Source organism: Aspergillus fijiensis (genome assembly GCF_003184825.1).
Source record: "Aspergillus fijiensis CBS 313.89 unplaced genomic scaffold BO72scaffold_45, whole genome shotgun sequence".
In the NCBI taxonomy this organism is placed as follows: domain Eukaryota; kingdom Fungi; phylum Ascomycota; class Eurotiomycetes; order Eurotiales; family Aspergillaceae; genus Aspergillus; species Aspergillus fijiensis.
This window is the reverse complement of record NW_024469021.1, coordinates 121,533-143,031: the sequence shown is the minus strand read 5'-3', so window position 1 is coordinate 143,031 and position 21,499 is coordinate 121,533. Positions and strand designations below refer to the sequence as shown.

General features: G+C 54.8%; 8 protein-coding genes across 8 annotated transcripts; 3 read left to right on the top strand and 5 right to left on the bottom strand.

Moving 5' to 3' along the window:
* Window positions 1-40: 40 nt before the first annotated feature.
* BO72DRAFT_450431 (Mic19 family protein) lies at window positions 41-1,766 on the bottom strand. The gene is made up of 3 exons (XM_040945253.1): window positions 1,245-1,766; window positions 924-981; window positions 41-816 (listed from the first exon to the last, which is right to left on the bottom strand). The coding sequence occupies exons 1-3, from the start codon at window positions 1,301-1,303 to the stop codon at window positions 292-294; spliced, it is 642 nt and encodes a 213-aa protein (XP_040798774.1). The 5' UTR covers window positions 1,304-1,766; the 3' UTR covers window positions 41-291.
* Window positions 1,767-2,630: 864 nt separating this feature from the next.
* On the top strand, window positions 2,631-4,569 carry glkA (glucokinase glkA). Its single transcript, XM_040948014.1, has 2 exons — window positions 2,631-2,990; window positions 3,065-4,569. The coding sequence occupies exons 1-2, from the start codon at window positions 2,808-2,810 to the stop codon at window positions 4,385-4,387; spliced, it is 1,506 nt and encodes a 501-aa protein (XP_040798773.1). The 5' UTR covers window positions 2,631-2,807; the 3' UTR covers window positions 4,388-4,569.
* Window positions 4,570-5,737: 1,168 nt separating this feature from the next.
* BO72DRAFT_409657 (MDR family MFS transporter) lies at window positions 5,738-7,630 on the top strand. Its single transcript, XM_040942411.1, has 3 exons — window positions 5,738-5,959; window positions 6,025-6,831; window positions 6,900-7,630. The coding sequence occupies exons 1-3, from the start codon at window positions 5,750-5,752 to the stop codon at window positions 7,542-7,544; spliced, it is 1,662 nt and encodes a 553-aa protein (XP_040798772.1). The 5' UTR covers window positions 5,738-5,749; the 3' UTR covers window positions 7,545-7,630.
* A 266-nt stretch (window positions 7,631-7,896) lies between these two features.
* On the bottom strand, window positions 7,897-9,635 carry BO72DRAFT_384073 (uncharacterized protein; the record flags this gene model as incomplete). Its single annotated transcript, XM_040941536.1, has 4 exons — window positions 7,897-8,049; window positions 8,193-8,357; window positions 8,460-8,702; window positions 9,489-9,635. 4 exons carry the CDS (start codon window positions 9,633-9,635, stop codon window positions 7,897-7,899), a joined length of 708 nt encoding a protein of 235 aa, XP_040798771.1.
* Window positions 9,636-9,919: 284 nt separating this feature from the next.
* On the bottom strand, window positions 9,920-12,098 carry BO72DRAFT_409652 (cytochrome P450). Its single transcript, XM_040942410.1, has 2 exons — window positions 11,654-12,098; window positions 9,920-11,570 (listed from the first exon to the last, which is right to left on the bottom strand). Exons 1-2 carry the CDS (start codon window positions 11,735-11,737, stop codon window positions 9,978-9,980), a joined length of 1,677 nt encoding a protein of 558 aa, XP_040798770.1. The 5' UTR covers window positions 11,738-12,098; the 3' UTR covers window positions 9,920-9,977.
* A 453-nt stretch (window positions 12,099-12,551) lies between these two features.
* Window positions 12,552-14,678, bottom strand: BO72DRAFT_193477 (zf-C2HC5-domain-containing protein). Its single transcript, XM_040939553.1, has one exon. The coding sequence runs from the start codon at window positions 14,514-14,516 to the stop codon at window positions 12,858-12,860; it is 1,659 nt and encodes a 552-aa protein (XP_040798769.1). The 5' UTR covers window positions 14,517-14,678; the 3' UTR covers window positions 12,552-12,857.
* A 214-nt stretch (window positions 14,679-14,892) lies between these two features.
* BO72DRAFT_193475 (Mtc5p) lies at window positions 14,893-19,801 on the bottom strand. Its single transcript, XM_040939552.1, has 3 exons — window positions 19,743-19,801; window positions 18,278-19,687; window positions 14,893-18,226 (listed from the first exon to the last, which is right to left on the bottom strand). Exons 2-3 carry the CDS (start codon window positions 19,377-19,379, stop codon window positions 14,991-14,993), a joined length of 4,338 nt encoding a protein of 1,445 aa, XP_040798768.1. The 5' UTR covers window positions 19,380-19,687; window positions 19,743-19,801; the 3' UTR covers window positions 14,893-14,990.
* Window positions 19,802-20,225: 424 nt separating this feature from the next.
* BO72DRAFT_384096 (E2 ubiquitin-conjugating protein UBC13) lies at window positions 20,226-20,861 on the top strand (the record flags this gene model as incomplete). Its single annotated transcript, XM_040941537.1, has 4 exons — window positions 20,226-20,278; window positions 20,343-20,431; window positions 20,494-20,625; window positions 20,686-20,861. The coding sequence occupies 4 exons, from the start codon at window positions 20,226-20,228 to the stop codon at window positions 20,859-20,861; spliced, it is 450 nt and encodes a 149-aa protein (XP_040798767.1).
* Between the last annotated feature and the right edge of the window lie 638 nt (window positions 20,862-21,499).

The following is a 21,499-nucleotide window of genomic DNA, read 5'->3' as shown; positions in this document are numbered from 1 at the left end:
TTGCCAGCAAAAGACCCTGCTGAGTCTAACCTTTCGTAAACGGAAACAAGTGCTTGAATCTATGGAGCAAGCAGCCAAAATAAACCCCAATTCGACGGACATATACATCATGACACAAACCAAGAAGGAAAAACCACAGGAATCGAATCTATTCATAAAGAAACAACATAGCTAACACATACACTCACACAGAACTAACAACACACTTTACACAAGCGTCAGTGGACGCATGTTCCCAAAGATCCCCCCCGTCTCTGTCTTTCTGTCTGTCTGCCCATTTTATCCCCGACTTTAACCGACAATCCGATCCACAAACGCCTCCTCCATCTTCGCGACCTCGCGCTTAAAGCTCTCGACCTCCTTCCAGCAGTTCAGCGGCCGCCGGTCGTTCAACCGCAGACAACCCACCACCTCCGCCCGGGCCTTCTCCACCTCCCCGTCCAGCTGCGCCAACCGCCGCCGGCCCTCGAGCCGGGCGCGCAGCTCCTCGATCTCCGAGTTCACCGAGTCCCGCGACACGTCCAGGTTGATGGGCTTCTGGGCCTCCGGGGCCGCGGCAGCGGCGGGGGTGGCCTCGCGGCCGGCGAAGGGGATGCGGGGCGCATCCAGGTTCAGGGAGCCCGGCGGGTAGGCGATGTTCGGGGTGGATGTGGAGGATGCTGATGAAGAGGAAGAGGTGGCGGTGTCTTTGACTTCGGCGAGGCGCTTCTCGATCTCCGCGAGGGTCTGCTGTTCGCGGGCGCGGAGGCGTTCGAGTTCTTCCGAGACGCGCGCTTGGATCTGGAGTTCGAGGGCTTTGGCGCGGGAGGAGTCGGTCTTTTGTTTTTTTTTCGAGAAGAGTTAGTATGGTTGGGTAGATGAGGTTGTGGAGGAGATTTGGGGATTTGGGGGAAGGGTGGATTGGATTGTTCAATGTAACGTACCTCGGTGTTGTTCTGGAGGGACTCAACTAGGTTGGAGGAGAATTGAACGGGGGAGTTGCTGGATTGGGAGTTGTTGTTAGCTTTCAAGTTTGCTTTGGTCCGGACTGACCCAGGCGCCATTGGAACTCATGAATGGTAGGTGTTGAGTGAGGTATGTGATTTCCCGGATTGGAAGGGTCGTGACGAAATCGTCACCTTTGTTTCTCCAACCCATTGAGCCGCGCAATTGCGCCAATCCTGTTTTCTTGGCGCATGGGTGTAAATTGGGGAGACACACAAGCATGATGCAGGCGAGCTGCCTCAGCTGTGATGTGTACATACCTCGTGAAAACGTGTGTCGAGCCGGCCGAGGCCTCGGGCTTGGAGCTGCCGGCGCCCATGATGTGATGAATTGAGGAGTGTGTTAGGGAGGGTTCGTTATCAAGGAAAATGGGTTGAGTCCGTCAGCCACACGAAGACCGATGGTACGTTCAGGAGGAAGGCAGGGTAATGAGTGGCCGCTGAATGCACGGATCGGGGACAATTCCACTGTCGGCGGAGGGGATTGCATCTTGATGCTTCTGCGTTCCCAGCCGACTTCCGCCGGCCATAGTCACGTGCCATTAGTCAGTGACGACGGATAGCTCCTGCCTTAGTGCCTTGATTTTTCTCACCTCTGCCTGAATGTCTGGATGCCTGGACGTTGGAATGCCTGAGGTGTTAGATCGGATAACTCTGCCTCGGTGCCTTGGCTCTTGGTGCCTAGTTAGTGCCTGATCTCGTGGCCTGGGGCTTGATACCGCATCCGGTACGGATTCAAAGTCGCCTGATCCTGCTCGTATCCCATCTTCCCGTATGGTGATGCTACCAACCATCAATTCCTTCCCCCCCGGGGAACATTGTTCTTTTTAAGGTTACGTCTCTGTCTACAGTAGGCAGGGTCCTGATGATCATCGAGATGCAGCTGACATGATCAATGGTGTTCTTGTCTTTGACAGCTTCTGTACTCTGCAGGGGAAAGGGGGGGGGACCAATCCTTCGTCGCGTGTTACCTACTCCGTACACAGTATAGTTCATTTTCTCTCCATATGCCCCAGATCAGAGGCATATCTGGAGATGTGGGAGGCCACATGTCTCATCATCAGGGGAAAATTACCCAGGATACTTGAGCAATACCGCACCATCGTGAGACTCACTTGGCAGAAAGGCTTCAGGTTCTCCATCGGGCCCCTTCCATTTCCTTCTCTACTAAACCTCTTTTGCCCTCACCGGTGAAGGAACGACCCAATCCCCCACCAGCACTCGTGGTTTCTGTACGTCATGGAATCTTGACAGTGCACTCGCTACCGGGACTGTTGAATAATGAATACTGAATCAGAATTGAATAGTTACTGGATGGTTACCGTAAGAATCGGGAAGGGGACTCGGGAACTGGATAGGCGAAGGCGATGACCGGCGAACCCGGCCCTGTCGTTGGTTTTTTTTCCCTTGGGCGCCCCGCGACGGACTGACCTCATCGACCCCGCCATGAAAATGGGATAGTCTCATCATTATTCCCGTATTATTCTCTTTCCTCCGTCCTTCTGTCCTTTCGTTTATTATCCTGCTGTTACCCTCTTCACCTGCTCCATTTCTCCTCTCTCTCCCGCTCCAAAAATCCTTTCTTCATCTGTCTATTCACTCATCCACTCCTCATCTCCATACTTCGATCTCTCTCTTCCCCCCTCTCTCTTTCCGCAAGTCTATTCCCTCTTCCGGCCTACTACTTTCCCCTCCCCCTCCCCCGCCTCTCCCTCCAGTTTCTCTCTTCCCGGGAATCCTCTCCATATTCTTTGTCCTCGTCATCCTTGCGACATTCTCACCTACTCTTCTCTTCCCCTCCTTCATCACATCAAAATCGTCATCATGTCTTCCCCAGTTCTCCAAGAGGCTGTGCGGATTGCCCGCCAGTTTGACTACCCCGCCGACGAGGTGCGTCGCGGTGTAACAGAGTACGTGCGCGAGATGGACGAGGGCCTGTCGCAGGAGCACACCACCCTGAGCCAGATCCCAACCTTCGTGACCTCTGTACCCAATGGCACAGAAAAGGTAAGAGAATCAGGCGCCGGGCCTCTTCCCTCCGGATCGATCCGGACCCCGCCAGCTGATCAGACACACAACAGGGATTGTATTTGGCTGTAGACCTTGGCGGAACCAACTTCCGCGTGTGCTCCATTGACCTCCATGGAGACACCACTTTCTCCCTGACCCAGTCTAAGATCATGATCCCTCGGGAGACCATGTCCTCCGGCACCGCCAAGGATCTGTTCCTGTTCTTGGCACGTCAGATCGAGTCGTTCCTGCGCATTCACCACAACGAGCACTTTGAGGCACACATTCGACGCCGCAACCAGAAGAAGGACAACTGCGAGGAGGAACTCTTTGACCTGGGTTTCACCTTCAGTTTCCCCGTCCGCCAGCTGGGCATCAACAAGGGTACCCTGATTCGTTGGACCAAGGGCTTCGACATCCCCGATGCCGTGGGCCAGGATGTCTGCGCGTTGCTGCAGAGCGCCATCGATGAGCTGGATCTCCCCGTGCGTGTGGCCGCCCTGGTCAATGACACCGTGGGAACCTTGATGGCTCGCTCCTACACCTCCCCTGGTGCCACAGGTACTTTCCTCGGCGCCATCTTCGGCACGGGCACCAACGGTGCCTATGTCGAGAAGCTCGACCGCATCACCAAGATGCAGACCATTGAACATTCTTCGTACGACAAGTCTACCGGGGAGATGATCATCAACGCCGAATGGGGCAGCTTCGACAACCACCTGAGCGTCCTTCCCAACACCGTTTATGACCAGCAACTGGACGCGGACAGCAACAACCCCGGCATTCAGATGTTCGAGAAGCGCGTCTCCGGTATGTTCCTAGGTGAGATCCTGCGCCGTGTCATGCTGGACATGCACGGCAACGAGTCCCTGGGTTTCCTCAAGTCTAGCGCATCGTCGACTGTCTCGGTCCCTAAGGAGTCGTCCCTCTTCCGCCAGTGGGGCATTGACACTAGCTTGTTGAGCTTGGTTGAGGCCGACAAGACCGAGAACCTGGATCAGATCAAGACGGCCCTGAAGGATCACCTGAAGATCGAGAACCCCAGCAACGACGATTGCAAAGCCATCCAGACCGTGGTACATGCTATTGGTAAGCGTGCCGCTCGTCTGGCTGCCGTGCCTCTGGCGGCTGTTCTCCACTCCACTGGCAAGCTGCAGTCGGAGGATCTGGTGGATATTGGTGTGGATGGCAGTCTGGTGGAGTTCTACCCCAACTTCGAGGGCCACATGCGGGATGCGCTCCGCGAGGTCCCCGAGGTTGGCGAGGCCGGTAACAAGAAGATCCGCATTGGTATCTCTAAGGATGGCAGTGGTGTGGGTGCTGCTTTGATCGCTCTAGTTGCCAGCAAAGAGGATGCCAAGAAGCCCAACACCAGCGGCCTGCGTGGCCAGTGAGGGATCGGGGGCATCTGCTGTTTTTTGGTGATTTTTCAATGTTGCTTCAACTTTTGTTGGATTGAGCGGCCTTTTGCTAGGATATCAGGCATTGATGTCGAGTCTGGACTCGGACCCGCAAGGGAAATGGCTGAAATTCCGCATGGATCAGGTGTTGGCAGAGCGGCTGGGAAGTAGGGAGGTGCTGGATACACTATCATGTTTTACGGCGTTGCACAACTGTTTGATTGGCACATCTTGTGAATATATCCTAGGTTTACTGGTTGGGAATAACAAATAAGCTCTACCTTTCTTGCTAGCATAATGGCCCTTTTGTTCATGTCCAGTCGATCAGGCCGCAATAGTTCTGGGGTAAGGATATCCCTTCGTCCAGATGGGAACATTGTGATCAAGCCCGCATGAGAGTATTGTGGGAATATTCCTCTCGGCTGAGCCAGAGCTAAGAGCCTCTTGACAGCCCCATTCTCTTTTTATGACTGGCTGATGAGGATGTATTCACTCAACTACAGGCCTGTGTGTGGGTGAATGTTCTTCTATGCCCGGACTGCGGAAGTAGATATCCGCCCGAATGTCCGGACGACAGCAGGCAAAGACTCCACGGACGGCGGTGCCATGCATGCAGCTGTTGATGGCTCACTCATTCATCATAGCCTGTGTGACCATCCCAATCCCACCTGTCACTGCATGCGTTCAGCCCCGATTTCCTGACCTCTTCCAGTCCAGGCCAGGCCAGGCCAGAGAGAGGGTGGTGAGCTAGTCCGGGGCCATACAAAAGAAGACGTCTGGGAATGGACACGAGCATGCAACAGGGATGGACACCACAGTCAGCATGGGGTTACAGTCATGCTCCCCGACCATCGTGTCTGCAGTGGATGGATGGATGGATTCCTTCTGATGACGACAAACGCCGTCAGAGTGGAAAGGAAAGGAAAGGGAAAAGGGAAAAGGTCCGGTGGTACAGCCGGTTCCAAATTAGGGAGGGACTTTGTTCTGCCAGTGCCAGTGCCTGCTGGCCAGTGTTGATTCAGTGATCTCGTCTTGCCATTTCCTTTCTTTCCACTTGATTGACATTGCTATTGTTGGTACTGCACTGACTGACTGAGCGTTTGGTTTCTGCCTCCAACACTAACGTTGTCACGGCACCTTGACCCATTCACCTTACCATTAATTCGATTTATCGGTCCATGCTAGTCCAAGAATCGTCTACATCTTGCTGGTGTTATAGTGACTCTATTCGACTGATATCACAGAGAGGGCGTGTGTGTTTTCCTTCATCCTGGGACCATGTCTCGTCAAGCGTCGTCGATCGAGTTGACTCCTCCGCGTAACAGAAGGGAGATGAGAAAGGCTGCTTCCAGCAGGATGCAATCCACTGATCGCGACAGTACTCCTGCACACTCGTCCCGTGGAGCATCCTCCCATTCTCAGATCCATGTGCCGCTGAATGAGGCCAAGTCAACAAGCTCGCGTCACGGTGATGACGCTGCTGGTTCAGAGCCAGAATATCCCACTTCTTGGAAGCTTGCCCTGATTCTCATCGGACTTTCCATCTCTCTCTTCTGTATTGCTTTGGTAAGTGATCTCATCAAAATTGAAACTAACGTGTGGAGCTCCCCTGACTCTCTTCTCGTGTCAAGGACAATACGATCCTGGCCACGGCCATCCCCAAGATCACCGATCAGTTCCACTCCCTGGATGACGTGGGTTGGTACGGCAGTGCCTACCTCCTCACGACCTGTGCGCTCACCTTGATCTTCGGCAAGCTGTACACATTCTACTCGACGAAATGGGTGTATCTGATTGCACTGGCCATCTTCGAGGTCGGGTCGTTGATCTGCGCGTTGGCCCCCAATTCGGTGGCTCTGATCATCGGGCGAGCCGTTGCTGGGGTCGGATCAGCCGGTCTCTTCTCCGGGGCCATGCTGATTGTTGCCCAAACAGCACCGCTGGAACGAAGACCGGTCTACGCTGGCACGCTGGCCGGGATGTATGGCGTGGCCAGTGTGGCCGGGCCGCTCATGGGGGGCGCGTTCACCGATCACCTCAGCTGGCGGTGGTGCTTCTACATCAATCTGCCTATCGGTGGGCTGACCATCCTGTTTATCCTTATGTTCTTCAAGGCACCTAGGTCGGTCAAGAGCACGTACGGATTCAGGGATCAAGTGTCTCAGCTGGATCTCCCCGGCACGGCCTTCTTTCTCCCGGGCGTCATCTGCATGCTCCTGGCGTTGCAGTGGGGCGGTACCACCTACGCCTGGAACAGTGGCCGCATCATCGCATTGTTCCTCCTATCTGGATTACTCATTCTGTGCTTTATCGGGACGCAAATCTGGGGCAAGGACAAGGCCACCATCCCACCGAGACTGATCAAGAATCGGAACGTCTGGGGTGGGGCGTTTTTCACCTTCTGTATGGGCGGCTCGTTTTTCACCTTCGTCTACTATGTGAGTGCCCCTCTTTGCTTTGTATCTGTGTCAAGTGACGAAACAGTAGCTAATATACTTGCAAATAGCTGCCGATCTGGTTCCAGGCAATCAAGGGCGTATCAGCGACCAAGTCGGGCATCATGAACCTCCCCATGTTGCTGGGTGTCGTTGTGTTCGCCATGGTCGCCGGAGTCCTGATCTCGGTCTTCGGGTACTACACGCCATTCCTGCTGGCATCGCCGGTGTTCGTGGCCATCGGCGGGGGCCTCCTCAGCACGCTGGAGCCCGACTCGAAGGCGGCCCACTGGATCGGCTACCAGATCATCATCGGGATCGGGGCGGGCATCGGCCTGCAGCAACCGATGCTGGTATGTCAGGCCGCGCTCGGCCCAGCCGACGTGCCCAGCGCCACGGCCATCGTCGTGTTCACGCAGACGCTCGGCGGCGCGATCTTCGTGTCGGTCGCCCAGAACGTGTTCCAGAACAAGCTGCGCGAGAACCTGGAGCATATTGCGGGGCTGGATGTGCGCCAGGTGATGGGCGCCGGAGCGACCATGCTACGCCACGTCGTGCCGGAGAGTACGCTGCCGCAGGCGTTAAAGGCGTACAACTCGGCCATCATGCAGACCTTCTATGTGGCCGTGGCGATGGGGGCGCTGGCGCTGGTGGGGGCGTTGCCTATTGAATGGCTGTCCGTCAAGGGACGAAGGATTGAGCGGACGGCCGCTTGATGTAGGCTGGAATTGGCTGCGCTGATTCTTCTGCTGCTTCGCAAAAGTGTAATCTTCTTTTCTTTTTACACTTTCTACAATGACTGGGGCTGGGTTTCAGATTGCTACATCATGGATGTATGTAGATTTATCCTTTTCAGTTGGCAGATCGGGGAATCCATACAGTGGCGGGGTGATGTACTGTAATATGCTAATATGATATGAACGCGAAGCATTACTAGTCTATGGTTGACAATTGGGCCCCTATCGTTCTTTGACAGAATAGCCCCAAGCCCCAAGCCCCAAGCACCTAGTGTGAAACAAAGCGAAGTATTATGCAGCCCATATCCACGACGCCAGATTTTGACACTGGCTAAACCACCGCATACAAACTCAAATACACCCCCCAGATCACCCCACAGGCACTCCCAAACACCACGCGCCGGTCCACCGGCACCACTGTGTACATGAGCACCGAGACGAGCGGCCGATACTTGAGCCGCGCCATCATGATCGGCCGGAAGTCCTGCCCCCAGCTCAAAAGTCAGCATCGTCTCGTCATCGTCAAGTCACCTAAGCCCGAGCCCCAGCCATCAAAGGGAACCCCCCCCCCCGCGGCGCCCCCTCCCCCAAAAATCCAACCACAGTCAAGGTAAAAAAAGCACATACCTCACGCACCAACCCCCAACACGCCGCCCAACTCACCCCCTTCAACAAATTGATCAACACCACAAACAGCACGATATTCATCACCGACCCCACCGTCTGATCCAGCAGGAACTTGGCGAGGAAGTTGCGGACTCCGCTGCTGCTGCCGCTGCTGCGGGGGTAGAACTTCCCCGCTTGCCTTCTCGGGTCTTGGTCTTTGGCTTTGGCTTTGGCCTTGGTCGTGGTATTTTCGGGAAAGATGGGAATGATGGGGATGGGGATGCATACTTCCCCTTTCGGTGGTGCGCCCTTCGTAGTAGCGGGATTGGGCGGGGTGGGGGTGGATGATGTCCCGGGAATGGTGGTGGTGGTGGTGGTGGTGGTGAGGGCCGACGACCACCGCCGCCGCCAGGAGGGGAACCCCGGGAAGCGGGATTCGAGGAACCGTTGCCAGAGGAAATTGGGGAGGACGCTGAGGAGACCGTAGATGAGGAATTGGAGGAGGGCGGTGGGGTTTAGGTGGAATGGTTTCTGGGAAGGGAAATTAGGGGGGGGAGGGGAGGATGGAGGGGGTTAAGGGGGGGAAGTAGGGGGATGGTGGACAGGTGGATGAGAATAGGGAGGGTCCGGTTTGTGGTTGTTCTTTGGTGATGGGGAGTAGGTTTGGGTTGTGGTGGTTGGGGCTGGGTTGGGGCTCCCATATTTGTGTGGGTGGGGGATAGGCTTGGTGTTTAGATTATCAAAAAGGAAGAGAGAAGCTGGATCTCGGTGTTGATGAGGTCTGTTTCTCGGCATGAATCAAGTGCCCTGCTAGGTGGTAAGTGCCTAGTGTATCCATGATGTCCTGGGGACATGACACCAAGGGAATGGCCAGAAGTATACATATTACCCGTTTAGGTAATCGATGTATACATCATGGATCATAGGGTTGGTGCCTCCCGCAGTGGACTCGGACTCGGCCTCGGCCTCGGACTCGGGATGATCCGGAAGATCATTTGGAGACAAGGCGTCAAGGCCCAAGGGTTCACCGTTTCAACACGGCAGGGCAAGGCACGGCAAAGGCAAAGGCGGGGAAACTCAGAACCCCAAAGAAACAAATCTTGAGTTGAGTTGTAGTCTAGGACCCTCTCTCTCTCTCTCATCCACTTACCACCACTACCTAGTACCCCCAAACTATTCCCCCACTCCTCCAATTCCCCAGTTCCCCCATTACCCCCAAATCATGTTAGTCATGCATGACAGAGGTCAATGTTGAGGAGGACACCGTGGATTCTTGTATGTATATAGCGTGTTTTGTGTGTTTTTCTATACATGCACGGGATTGCGGGAAAATTGACGACGGGAAAAAGAAATCAAGCTACGTACACCGCGGTGGTACTGATCTATGACCTGAGCGAGGAGGTTGGCAATGGCATTAAGGAAGGTCGATTGTATGAAGGTCGTGGTCAGCGCCGAAGGGGGCATCTCGATGTTTGGGGGAACAAAGATGAAAGTTAAAAGCAAAACAATAGGCAACGAAAATAGGTTAACGAGAGTTTGAATATTGAGGAGATCAAAGGAAATAAACGAGTGACTGATTTCTTGATATGTAAGAAGGGAAGTGGGAGAGAAATGTAGGGGAAGAGAAGGGCAGTCTGTCTCGCTGCCTGGGGATGGCGGCACGTGTCCGGCACGTGTCCTTCCGATAGCGTCGATTTGCCTGGTATCGGCCCTGCAACCAGCCTCTACTGTGCACTGGAAGGTTGGATCTGATTTCGAGAAAATTATGTACTGTGCTTTAGGTGTTCTCAATCTACATCAGCTTAGCTACGTACGCACTCGTACAGTCACATTGGGCCCTTCTTTGGCGCTGGTGAAGTGATCCACCAGCGCCAAGTGGCCCTCGGCGTCCTCCCCGCGGTGGTCGGCCAACGCCAGATCAAAGAGGAAGATCAACCGTGCAATCGTCAGTCGCATCTCCATGAATGCCATGCTCTTGCCGATGCAGCCGCGCGGACCGATGCTGAACGGGCAGAACGCACGTCGCGCGACCTCGACATCCTCTTTACTCGTCTCCCAGGACTCGAACTCCGTCTTACACGTCGCGCCTTCGATCCAGCGCTCCGGCAGGTACGCACCCGGTTGACGGTAGTACGCAGCCTGGCGGTGGATGGAGAAGGTCGGCGTGCCGCAATCGGTCCCCTCAGGCAGGAACACCCCGTCCACCATGGCGCCGCCCTCCATCACCTCGCGGGGAGGCGCCCCCGGCACGGCGGGAGCCAGCCGCAGCGCCTCGTCCAGACAAGCCTTCAAGTACACCAGCTCGTTGAGTTGGCTGCCCGAGACAATGTCCTCGACAGAAGTAAACGCCCCGCGGACCTCGTTCTTCAGCCGCTCCATCGCAAGCGGGTTGCGCACCAGGTAGAACACCGTGGCCGAGAGGGTGGTCGACGTCGTGTCGCTGCCCGCGATCATCAGAACGTTGGCCTCGCCCCAGAGCTCCGGGGTGGTCAGCCCCTGTCCGGACTCCGGGTCCCGGGCGTTCAGCAGGTAGTAGAAGAAATCGCGTTTGGCGTCGTGGCCCGCCTGGGTGCGTTCCTGGGCGCGCTTCGTGGCCTCGACCCGGGAGTTCATGATGAAGTTCCAGCGGTCGTTGGTCAACCGATGAATGAAGATCTGGTCCAGGTGCCATCGATCGAGGGGCATCCACAGACCACACTGGAAGTGTTCCCCCGCAATGTCAGCCAAACCCACCAGAAAACACAGAAGAAACTGGGGCACACTCACGATATAATGCCGGTTCGCCGCGCGATCCACCAACTCGACCAACCTCCGCCGGCTACTCTCAATCAACATATCAAAGCTCTTCCCAAAACATAACTCCCCCATCACATCATACGTGAGATAACTAAACCACCGGCCCAAATCCTGCACCACTGCCGGCCCCTGTTTCTCCCCGCCTCCACCTTCCGTTGGAGTCTGTTGCAGCTGTCTCCCCACCAACCCACTACAAAGCTGCCGCACATGCAAGAGCATAACATCCTCCATACTCTTCAACGCATGGTCGGCAAACGCCTGGCTCAGGACGCGGCGCTTGCGGCCGTGCGCCGTCTTATCGATGACGTTGTGCGTGTTGTAGACGCCCTTGATGGCCGGGAACGCATTGTAGAAGTCGGCCTTCTTGAGGCGCTTTCCGTGGCCGTAGATGTCGTGCAGCCCTTGTGCGGTGTTGACGGACACAAAGTTGGGCGCCACCCGCACGTGGCTGCCGTACTGGGTGTGGAGTGTGTGTAGCCAGAGGTGGCGGTCGCCGCGGAGGCCGTGGTACAGCTGGACCCAGGGGGTGAGCGAGGCGAGCAGGGGGCCCGGAAGGTGGTGGAGCGGGTGGAGGTAGCGGTTGTAGAGGGTGTAGAGGAGGGTCTGTTTGCATCCATACCCCGTTAGTAGTATTCTTCGAAAGAGCAACGATAGGGCGAATCTGAGGGTAATCGGTGTGCACTCACCACCGCGGAGAGTAACCCCAGCACACCCCAGGCGATTCCACCCGGGGATAGTGATATGGCGTCCCAGCTCAGCTGGCTTAACATCCTTCTGTTGCCCTGGTTGCCTTGGGACTGGCTTGATGGATGTAGCTCGAAGAGTTGGTCTCTCGACCTGGAGAAGAAAGAAGGGGGGAGCAAGTATTAATAAGGTAGGTAGCAGTCGTATAAGCACCACTCCAGCCAGTACTCTATCAATCCACTCACTCGTGTTCTGTTGCAGCTGCTGATACCTTGTATCTCAGATACGATGACCCTCCGTAAATGGTAAGTGGTGGTTGGCCGAATCTACCCGCTTCGAACCGAGCTTGTATACTGCGGCACTGCCAACTTCCCCGCAAACGTCACTTCCCGCTCTCGGTTCGTGATGTCTCAGTCTCAAGTAAAGAAGTGAATTGTAAGACACGGGGCCAAAGTGGGGAGCAAACTGATAGGTAATATCGAAAGATGCAGATGGCTAATATTCATATACCTACCGACCGACCGGTCTTTGAATTAATAATGCCCTGCCTACCCTTGGTTTCTCGGTTACTTGCGGGCTTTGACGCAGCGCAGCAGCTATTGGGCGAGTGACTGACTAACTGGCTGGCTGTTACGTTCCATGGTCCATGATCTCTCCTCACCTTATGGCTGATCTATTGGCGTCATGATCCAGCGGAGCAGGTTTCTGGTACTTTAGTGCAAGGGAATTTGGGTTGAATTGTTGGTGGTTAGCTAGTTGTTGGCTATGCTTTTCATTATCCCATGGGGTGTACTGTATAGGTGAGTATAGAAGTAATATAGATGCGGCATATGTCTGATGTGTAACGTTTGACAGGCTATAGGATACTATTTATTGATAGGATTACTTCCTAGCAGGTATCGCCCTTCCGAACACGAGCTCTAGCTCCCATTGTAGCGTAGCAATTACCCAGTACGAGAGTCTACTCCAAGTTGAAATTAATACGGGCTCTGGCTTTCATTGTGCCCCACCGAAGGATACGATGGCTCGCTAGCTTGAGAGATACGTAGTGTGGTTTTTGCTGTGGTGTATACAACCAGCGAGAACACACGTAGATACTATGCAAGGAGAATGTTGAGTATGTACAAGCCAACACACTCACTCCTGAACGCAGGGAGAGAGGGAGGAACTGCACGGTGACGCCAGAATCTTTGCGCCTCCATAGGATCATGTATACCCATGCGCCCCGCCATCCAGAATCCACTGCTCGTTATCGTCGTTGTCATCCTGCACCCGCCGCCAGGTTGGCTGGCGCTCCTTGCGCGCCGTCTCGGGCTGCTTACCGTCGGCCGTTTTCCACACCGGCCGGAGCAGCCCGCCAGCCGCCAGGAGCGGATTGTTGCTAAACGCGTGGCCACCGCTGTTCGCACGATCGGCCTCATCTCGCTGCGCAGCCTTGGCCTCATTGTCATCTTCGTCCTCCCCCTCCTCCGCGGCCTTCGCCGACCCGGTCGCTTCCGCGGCGGACTGATACACCCGCGTCACTCGACCACCCTTGATATCCAAGCTCATGATGGTCTTCTTCTTCTCCCACTCCGGCCGGGCCTTCTCCTCCATCTCCCGCATGATGCGCTGCTGCTTTTTCAGGGCCAGCGCCCGCTGCGCGGGGGTCATCCACAGCGTCGACGCGACATTGGGGGTCTCAAAGTCCGCCGCCTCGTCCACCACCCGCGTGCGCTTGGCGTTCTGCGCCTGGAACTGTAGCAGCTTATCGCGATGCGCGCGGGCCGCATCCAGCTTATTATTGCTGGTACTGTTACTTCCTGGTCCCAGCCCCGGTCCCCCGTCCCGGTGCTGGACGCTCTCATTGTGGGCCCGCATCTTCTCCTGGCCCCGTTCCGCGCGCAGCTCCCGGATCATGCTCTGCACCTCGTCGCTCGACAGCAGCGGCGTCCCGCAGAACGAGCACGGCTGCAGCCCCTCCAGCGCGCAGATGATCTTCCCGCAGTTCAGACAGTTCGGCACCGGGTCGAAGAGCGGGTGGATGCTGGCGTAGCACGTACATTTCCGGGCCCCCGGGCCCAGCGTCGGGTTTGTGGACACCTCCAGCGCGGCGATCGCGGCTGTCAGGTCGGTGATGTTCGTTGTCGTCAGGGCGCCGCCGCCCTTGGCCGACGACGAGGAGGACGAGCCTCCTCCACCTGCATTTGCGGCGCCACGCGCCGTTGACTTGGCTGCTTTCGACTTCACGTTAGGTAGAAGATCCGAGATGACGGGTCCCGCGGCTGAAGGTGGGGCTTTGTTGTTCTTGCTGGTGGTGGTGGTGGTGGTGGATGTAAGCCGGGGAGGGGCGGGCGACTGGTTGCGCGATGAGGTAGCGGATGATCCTTGAGAAGATGTGACCGGTAGATTTTGTAGACCGAGAGATGGCTTCGCATCCGGTCGACCCCGGCCTGACATCGAGACAGGCATGTAATCCTCGTTTTGATCCTCCTTTCTATATCCGCCGGTCACGTCGCCGAAGTTCTCGGGCCGGCGCACAGGGCCAGCGCTGTGGAGCGGTGGCTTTGACTTCTTACCTTTTCGGCCTGAACTGCTGCTGGTGTTTCTGGGAGGTGCGGAGGATGTGCTTGAGGGGGCGGGTGTCGGTGCTGGTGAGGACGCGGCGGAGCGCTGCGGCGGCGGGGCCGAACGGCGGGAGCTGAAGGCAGCGATGAATTCGAACGCGGCCGGCGAGTCGCCCAAGAGGTTCTTGAGGTGGTTGGCTCCTTCTTCCTTGGAGAGGCTGGCGGCGTAGTCGATGATCTGGGTGAGCGATTCTTGGTCCAACGGAAGAAGCTCCGCCAGCCGGGGAACGCCCCATGCGACAAGGCCGGTGTTGCTCATAGTGGTTCAGCAATGGGTACGTAAGAGTAAGATTAAGATAGCGTCTAGTTCTGAGATACCCTACTCCTCATGTCGGACGGTGGTGAAGATGAGGTAGGTCACAAAGTGAGTGATGGCGTGGGTCAATGATCGAGAAATGACGGCGGAGTGTTATCGACTTTGGCCGATAAGCGGTTGGTTCGTGGCCAAATCTTTCAGGCATCACATCGACACTCTCCATGTCGAGATCTTATCATTCGTTCCATGACCTTTGCATGGTAACACATGAGTTACAACCGACTGATTACAAAGCAAGCAGAAGCTCATTTTCAAAACAGCTTTCCGCTCTATCTCCTACGTGATCGATTATGGTAAACGGACCATATCTTAAAAGTAGGATTAAACCAGCACCTAACCCTAGAGCTACCAAAACAAAGAAAAAACCGAAGGGGTATACACAAAGTCGCTAGCTAGAAACGCAGAGACAAATGACCATCATCTATTCTCAACAACCTGATTCATCGAAGACTTCTTGGGGACAAACGAAGTCGACGACAGCTTCGATCTTCTTTTGTCGTCCCGTAGTCGCAGCCCTCTGCTCAATCCTCCACCCAGGCCTTTCGCAAGAGATGCAAAAGGCGAGACGCTCTGCGATCGATCGGCGTCTTCTCCATGTTGAGCACTATTAGGTGCCGTGGCGTGTTCACCGGAATTTTTCGTGGAGACTGCCCCATCAGACTTCTTACTTCGATGCCGATGGTGGGTGCTCTCCCGCTCTTGTGGACTCGTTGGGTCTGTGATTACGTCCCAGGGTGAGGCGGGATCTATGTCAATGAAATCAGAGCATTTACACCCGCAGCCGCTCGGACAGTATCGGTATTCGTCTTGCTCAGCGTGATCATCAGGATGAGTGTCTGCGGAAGCCATGGAGAACCAGCCTCGATGGCAATCAAAGCAGCTGACATGACCGCAGCCGAGACAGGGAATAAGCATTCCGTCCACCACCTCGCCGCATATAACACACGGCAACTTCAGAGCAAGTGACTGTCTTGGTTTGCAGTTGGGGCACGTGACGGTGGATGTCGCAGTCCCCTTCATGTGACTCTTGGAGGTCAGCGCTTCAACGGCAGCTTTTGTGGCGAAGATCGAATGTTGAAGTGCCTGTCCACACTTATTGCAATGGCGTTGAATGTCCAGGCCTCGATTCTCCTCATCAATAGGCACCGTGGTCGCGCCCCGATGTTTTGAGATTGGGAAAGAGAATGAATCATGGTGACCATTGGCATTTTGGCGAGGAACATGCAGGTCCTTGAGAGGACTAGCTATGCCGCCAATTTTGAGAACCTCACTGCGTTGTACGGGCAATGCCCAGATTGAAAGGAGGTGGGCGTATGCTGCTCGATATGAATGGTATAGACCTTCTTTCTTTGGGTCAAGGAACGTGTTCTGTGAGCTACCGCTGTCAAAGGCATTTTGATTCTTGAATGTTGTTTGCAGTTTCGCCCGGGGTTTCGCAGGTGACGGTCGCTCACTTTCCGTGTCGGAATGGGTTTGTGAAGTAAGCGCGGTAGAGGTAGTCAGATAGTCCGGAACCGCCGAAGCAGGCTTGGCCGTAAGAGCACTGGTAACCCACATACCGGATCCACCGGTCGTATGTAGGCTGCCACTTGGACTTTGCTTCTTCTTCGACAATGCAGTCGCAGGGGGGGACGCCGAAGAGGGCCCAAAGGTGAAAGACCGGGAAAGGGAAGAGGCAAGAACAGAACCAAGCCCCGATGCACTTCGAGGCTGAGACTGCTGATCGGGTGAGGCTGCTATTGATAAATTTTGGCTCCAAGTTTTCCGGTCTGCCGGTAGGGCCGCAACTCGAGAGTTCAGCGGGGGAGTTGTTCCCGTAGAATAAGGAGGAGTGGAATCAACACGCCAAATCTCGGAGGATGAGCGTCCGGAACTGTGTGTGATGGGAGTTGTATGGCTGTCTTTTGGTGTGGTGGCAAGGGGAGTCGCAGTATGTGATTTGTTTTGTATCACTGTATGCGGAGGGTAAAAGTCGAACGAGAATGAATGTTCTTCCATGCGCTTAGAGACACTCCTACTGTGATGAACCTTCTCCGTCGCCGATATCTCTTCATTGTTTGGTTCGTGCAGGACACATGACAGCATCGCGATCATCTGTACATCGCCGATTCGTTCGAAGTGATCAAATAGAGATGGAATGAGCCAGTGACTACCAAAAGGGTGATCCCCCCATCTTATTGACGAGGCTTGGGACCCCTTCGAGCTCCTATTATGGCTCTTGGCGTCGTAAGTAAGATCAATAGCACTGTCTTTTCGCTGAATGCGCGGCGGCCTTCCTAGTTGGTCTAGACTAGAGGCAAGCATCGATGATTTCCGGTTGTGAAGAATGAGCCTTAGGAGGCCCCAGATTCGAGCTAGCTCGTGGTACCCGTGATCGAGAGCGACGGCAGAATTATGGGCACACACATCCGTGGCTTTGCCACAGATACGATATCCGACAGCTAATTCGCGTTTTGCTGGTAGCATATCACTGAAGTCGTGGATCGAAATCACGTTCTGAGGCGGATCAGACGATTTCGTGGTCACTGCTCCCGCTGTTGACCTCTGGGAGTTATCTGTAGAGCGTGGCCTATAAATCCCCAGGCTGCCACCACTCCTCCATGTTTGAGGAGTCGGGAATCGATGCTGCAACCCTGATAAGATACCGGAGGACCCGGAAGAGCTTGAACTCTCCGCGTCCGAGTCATCGGAATACTCTGATGCGCCATCATCAGTGCTGGCAATCGTAGCAGAAGGCCGCGGACCAGGCGAGCTCGTCTGCAATCGGCCAAACCCTTCAAAAACTTTATCGGCTCTCGAGAGCCTGGACATCTCTCTCAGGCCTAGGTTCTCCATCCATTCTGCCGATTTATCATTCTTGGAGGGAAAAAAGCATACCAAACGGCCATCATTTGCCCACAACGCACCGCATCCCTTAGCCACAGGCACCATAACGTTGGCATTGACTGGACGAAGTAGTTCCGAGCTCATGCCTAAGTCTTGGCTTTGGGATAGCCCGACTTCGTCCTCATCGCTTGACTCCTCTCCCTCGAGCTGGCCATTGATCGGGGACTTGACAGTCTCGGCTGTTTCTCCAGAAATCCATGCCATACTTTCCTCAAGTGTGCTTTCGCCCAGTAGATAACGAAGTACCCCTTCCAAGCAGCCTCGCTTGTGAGTCAAGTAGGTATCTGCTATCTTCCGAGTTTCTGCCACGAGCTTGTCGGCAAGCTCATCGGTAACTGCGGCAGTCTTCTGTACGTTGAATATAGGAATGGAAGCCCGGGGGTAATCACTCGGAAACTTGATATCAACTTTCAAGAAAAGAGAGTCGCCATCAGCACCCCACGGGCCGTTGAGGGATATCATCGCTTTCCTTTGCCTGACATCAACGGACTCAAAAGATACCTTGGTGAACTTCTCTCCAACATGAGTGATCTCATCACCCAGGGTTTCGATGTCCCAGCCAGAGATCTTCACGCCGCGCATCCATGCGATAGGGTTGGTATCGGCTCGAACGTTCGTCCGCCCCTGCATGCCTATCCTGGAGTCCGAGTTGCCTCCACCTTGTGTCCAGCCGCGCGCATATGGGATAGAAATCGTATTCAGCCCCTTGGTGCGGGAGGTTTGTGGCGTGGCGCTTTGTTGGGTCTTCGGCGAGAGGGACCCTGTGTCTTCATCATCTTGGTCGGCGTTCGTATCCCGAAAGGACTTGTAGACCGCACCTTTACGGGTAAGATTAAAGTTAGAGATAAACGACTTTCCTTTCTCATAGCCCACTCGTTGTAAGATATCCGGGTCAACCCTGTGCAATCGGAGTTCTCGATCGGTGCCCCATGAGACGAGCTGGAAATCTCTATGATCAATCCCATCAGCTATACCCCCACGAGCTCTCCATAGGAACTCCTTCACTTGACCTTTATGTCCCGGGAAGCTGTGAACCAACGGAAGATCCTCGCCGGGATTGGCACCCTCTCCGAGTCTGCGACTGTACAAGTGAAGATCACTGTTACCTCTCTGCGGCATGGCTAAGACACCCCAACCGAATGGGGTGTTTCGTGCGCGCCACACGGGGAACGGTGCCCGGATGAGCTTCTCAGGAACCTCGGTATCGACTGTGTAATCCCAGAACTTTATCGTCCGATCGAGTGAGCAAGTCGTGAGAGCCCCGGGTCGTACTCTATTCCAATCGAGGCCGTAAATCTTCGTGTCATGTGCTTGGATGGATGTGATCGGGTACGCGCCCATCCGTTTGTCCCAGATCCGTAGAAACTTGTCATGCGAGCTCGCGATCACATTAGGGTCCTGTCGATTCCACTTCACCTGTGTTGCGCCAGCAAACCAGTCGGAGAATGATATGGCGGGCCTGGAGGTGATGCGCAGATCCCAGCAGTGAACAAAACTATCAACAGCACAGGTGGCCAACATGTCCGGATGATGCGCCGAGAAGTTGATGTCGGTGATCGCCCGCGTGTGGGCGTGCAGTACATGCTCAATTGAACTCTCTGAAGTCTTCATCCCCAAGTTCCAGACCAGTGCTTTCTGATTCGATGTACTGACGACCCAGTAGTCTCGGGCCGCGAATGGCGACCATTGGACATCCGCGACCTCCCACGGTGTGTGATGAGGCAGGTACCGGGGCGGGGAGTAAGGCGAGTCCAGATCAATAACGTGCAGACCCTCCTTGGAAGCTAGCACCACATCCCGTCCACATGGCGATATGGACATAGACCCAACAGGTTGCTCCACATGAAATGAACTATCTTCGCCGAATGTTGGACTTTCATAGGCCGACGTCGGTGGCCTGGGCTCACTGGTGTCCGTCATGGTTCCGTCGTCTGGCCAGGCCGTCGGAAGCTCCGTCCTCGTTGCGCTGCGTCTCGGCTGCTATCCACACCCTGGGAAAGTATCGAATTCAAGCAGGAATGTGAGCATGAGAGATGTGATCGTGTGCGATAGGATGTGTTGGTCTCATGTCGAACTCTCGATAACATAAAGGGCCGGTCAATTGCGGATAATGGACAATTGAGAGAAAGCAGTAGCGCGCATTGAGCAAGTATGGAACTGGTCGAAGTTCGGAGCTTTGCATGCAATGGGCATGCGGGGTCTTGAGAGAGGTAATGAGCTAGAGATAGCTGAGCAAGCGCGCTATTAGCCAATGATCTCATCAATGAAGCTGGCCTAACTCACAAGCAAGCCTACCTCAAGCAAGCGCATCTGCCCCAAAGGAGTCGAGACACTGAGGCTCAGTCGCAGCTCCACAAGTCTGGGGGAATCCGGACTTTCCATTTCGGGTCAAGGCACTTGCACGGATGGCGTTCCGAGCAACCCGTGCATATTGCGGTGGGTGACAAATACCCGAAATGCAGTGCCCCTCTGTCGGGTTACGTCGATTCAGATTAGTTTCCGGAGGAGGATCACGTATAGACAACCTAAAGCTATTGGTCTTTCTTTTTGTTTCCTTCTCGATAAGCAGCTCACAGGTCGACTGCTGTCTTTCTTTTTGTTTTGCCTTCTCTTCTCCTCTTTGGTGTAGGAACTTGATTTGTCACGCTCCAGACAGGCCAAAAGCAGAGAAACCGTAAGCCCCGCCCCACCTTCGAGTACTTGAAGGCGCTAGAAACCCAAGGGTCTGGATGTATACTAAGGTTCATTTCAATCTACAGGTCCAAGATGGCGTTGCCGAAGAGAATCATCAAGGAAACTGAGCGCCTGATGGCGGAGCCGTAAGTCGAGTCTGTCTCGAGTCCTCGTCTCCTACAAGACTGGCTAACGTATCTCCATTCGCAGGGTTCCCGGCATCAACGCTGTCCCGCATGAAGACAACTTGCGCTACTTCGATGTCTCGATCCACGGACCTGCACAGTCGCCGTACGAAGGTATATCGTCTGGAAATGTGCGAGGGATAGCCTGATTGGCCGCTAACCACTCGCTTTTGAAGGTGGCATCTTCCGTCTCGAACTGTTTTTGCCCGAGGACTACCCCATGACTCCCCCGAAGATCCGCTTCTTGACGAAGATCTACCACCCCAACATCGACCGGCTAGGACGGATCTGCTTGGACGTGCTCAAGAGTATGTCCTCTACGGAACTTATGCCACGAGGAAAGGGATGAGAACTAACCACCAAACTAGACAACTGGTCCCCCGCTTTACAAATCCGCACGATCCTACTCTCAATCCAGGCCTTGCTGGGTGCCCCGAACCCCGACGACCCGCTCGCCAACGACGTCGCCCAACGCTGGAAGGAGGATGAGCCGGCTGCCATACAGACCGCGAAAGAGTGGACTAGAACCCACGCCATGACTTAGATGCATGCCGTTCAACTCTTGGGAACGGGGGAGAAGAGAGAAAGAAAAGAAGCTTCGGTGGTAGCCTCTTCCCCAGGTTGCCTGCCCTTGACAAGAACCCGGTAGGCGCAACAAAACGTCTGTGACGTGACCCATGAGACCTCAAAGAAGAAACAACAGAGAAGAAAAGTGCCTCTCGTTCTTTTTTCCTTAAGATCCCCTCCAGTATTCTTCCCGCGTCAGTCTTTACAGCTACTTCACTTGCGGCTCTGCAGGGAGAGGGACAAGCCGGCATTGCACTTGAGGGATGATAGCTCTGCACCTTTGGGTTATATTTTCATTCACTCGTGTAGATGGCAGCAAAGGCTGTATCTCATATCTGGTACATCTTGGTGCTGGTCCTGTGGTTTTCTTTTTTTTTGTTGCTCTCTTCGAGAATGTAGTTAGTTCCGCTTAGCCATAGTCGCCCTGGTGGGGCGCTTTCGCATGGATAGATAGCAATGTACATATGATCTCCAAACTTGCTTTTGTGTCAGCTCATACTAAGTGAGGGAATAGTTTTACCTCGTGACCTGTATGCCAGGAAGCTGAGATGTAGACTGAGAAAGCTCCTGCTATGGGTTTGACTATATGAGCTGAGAGTTGGTGGGTTTTCCATG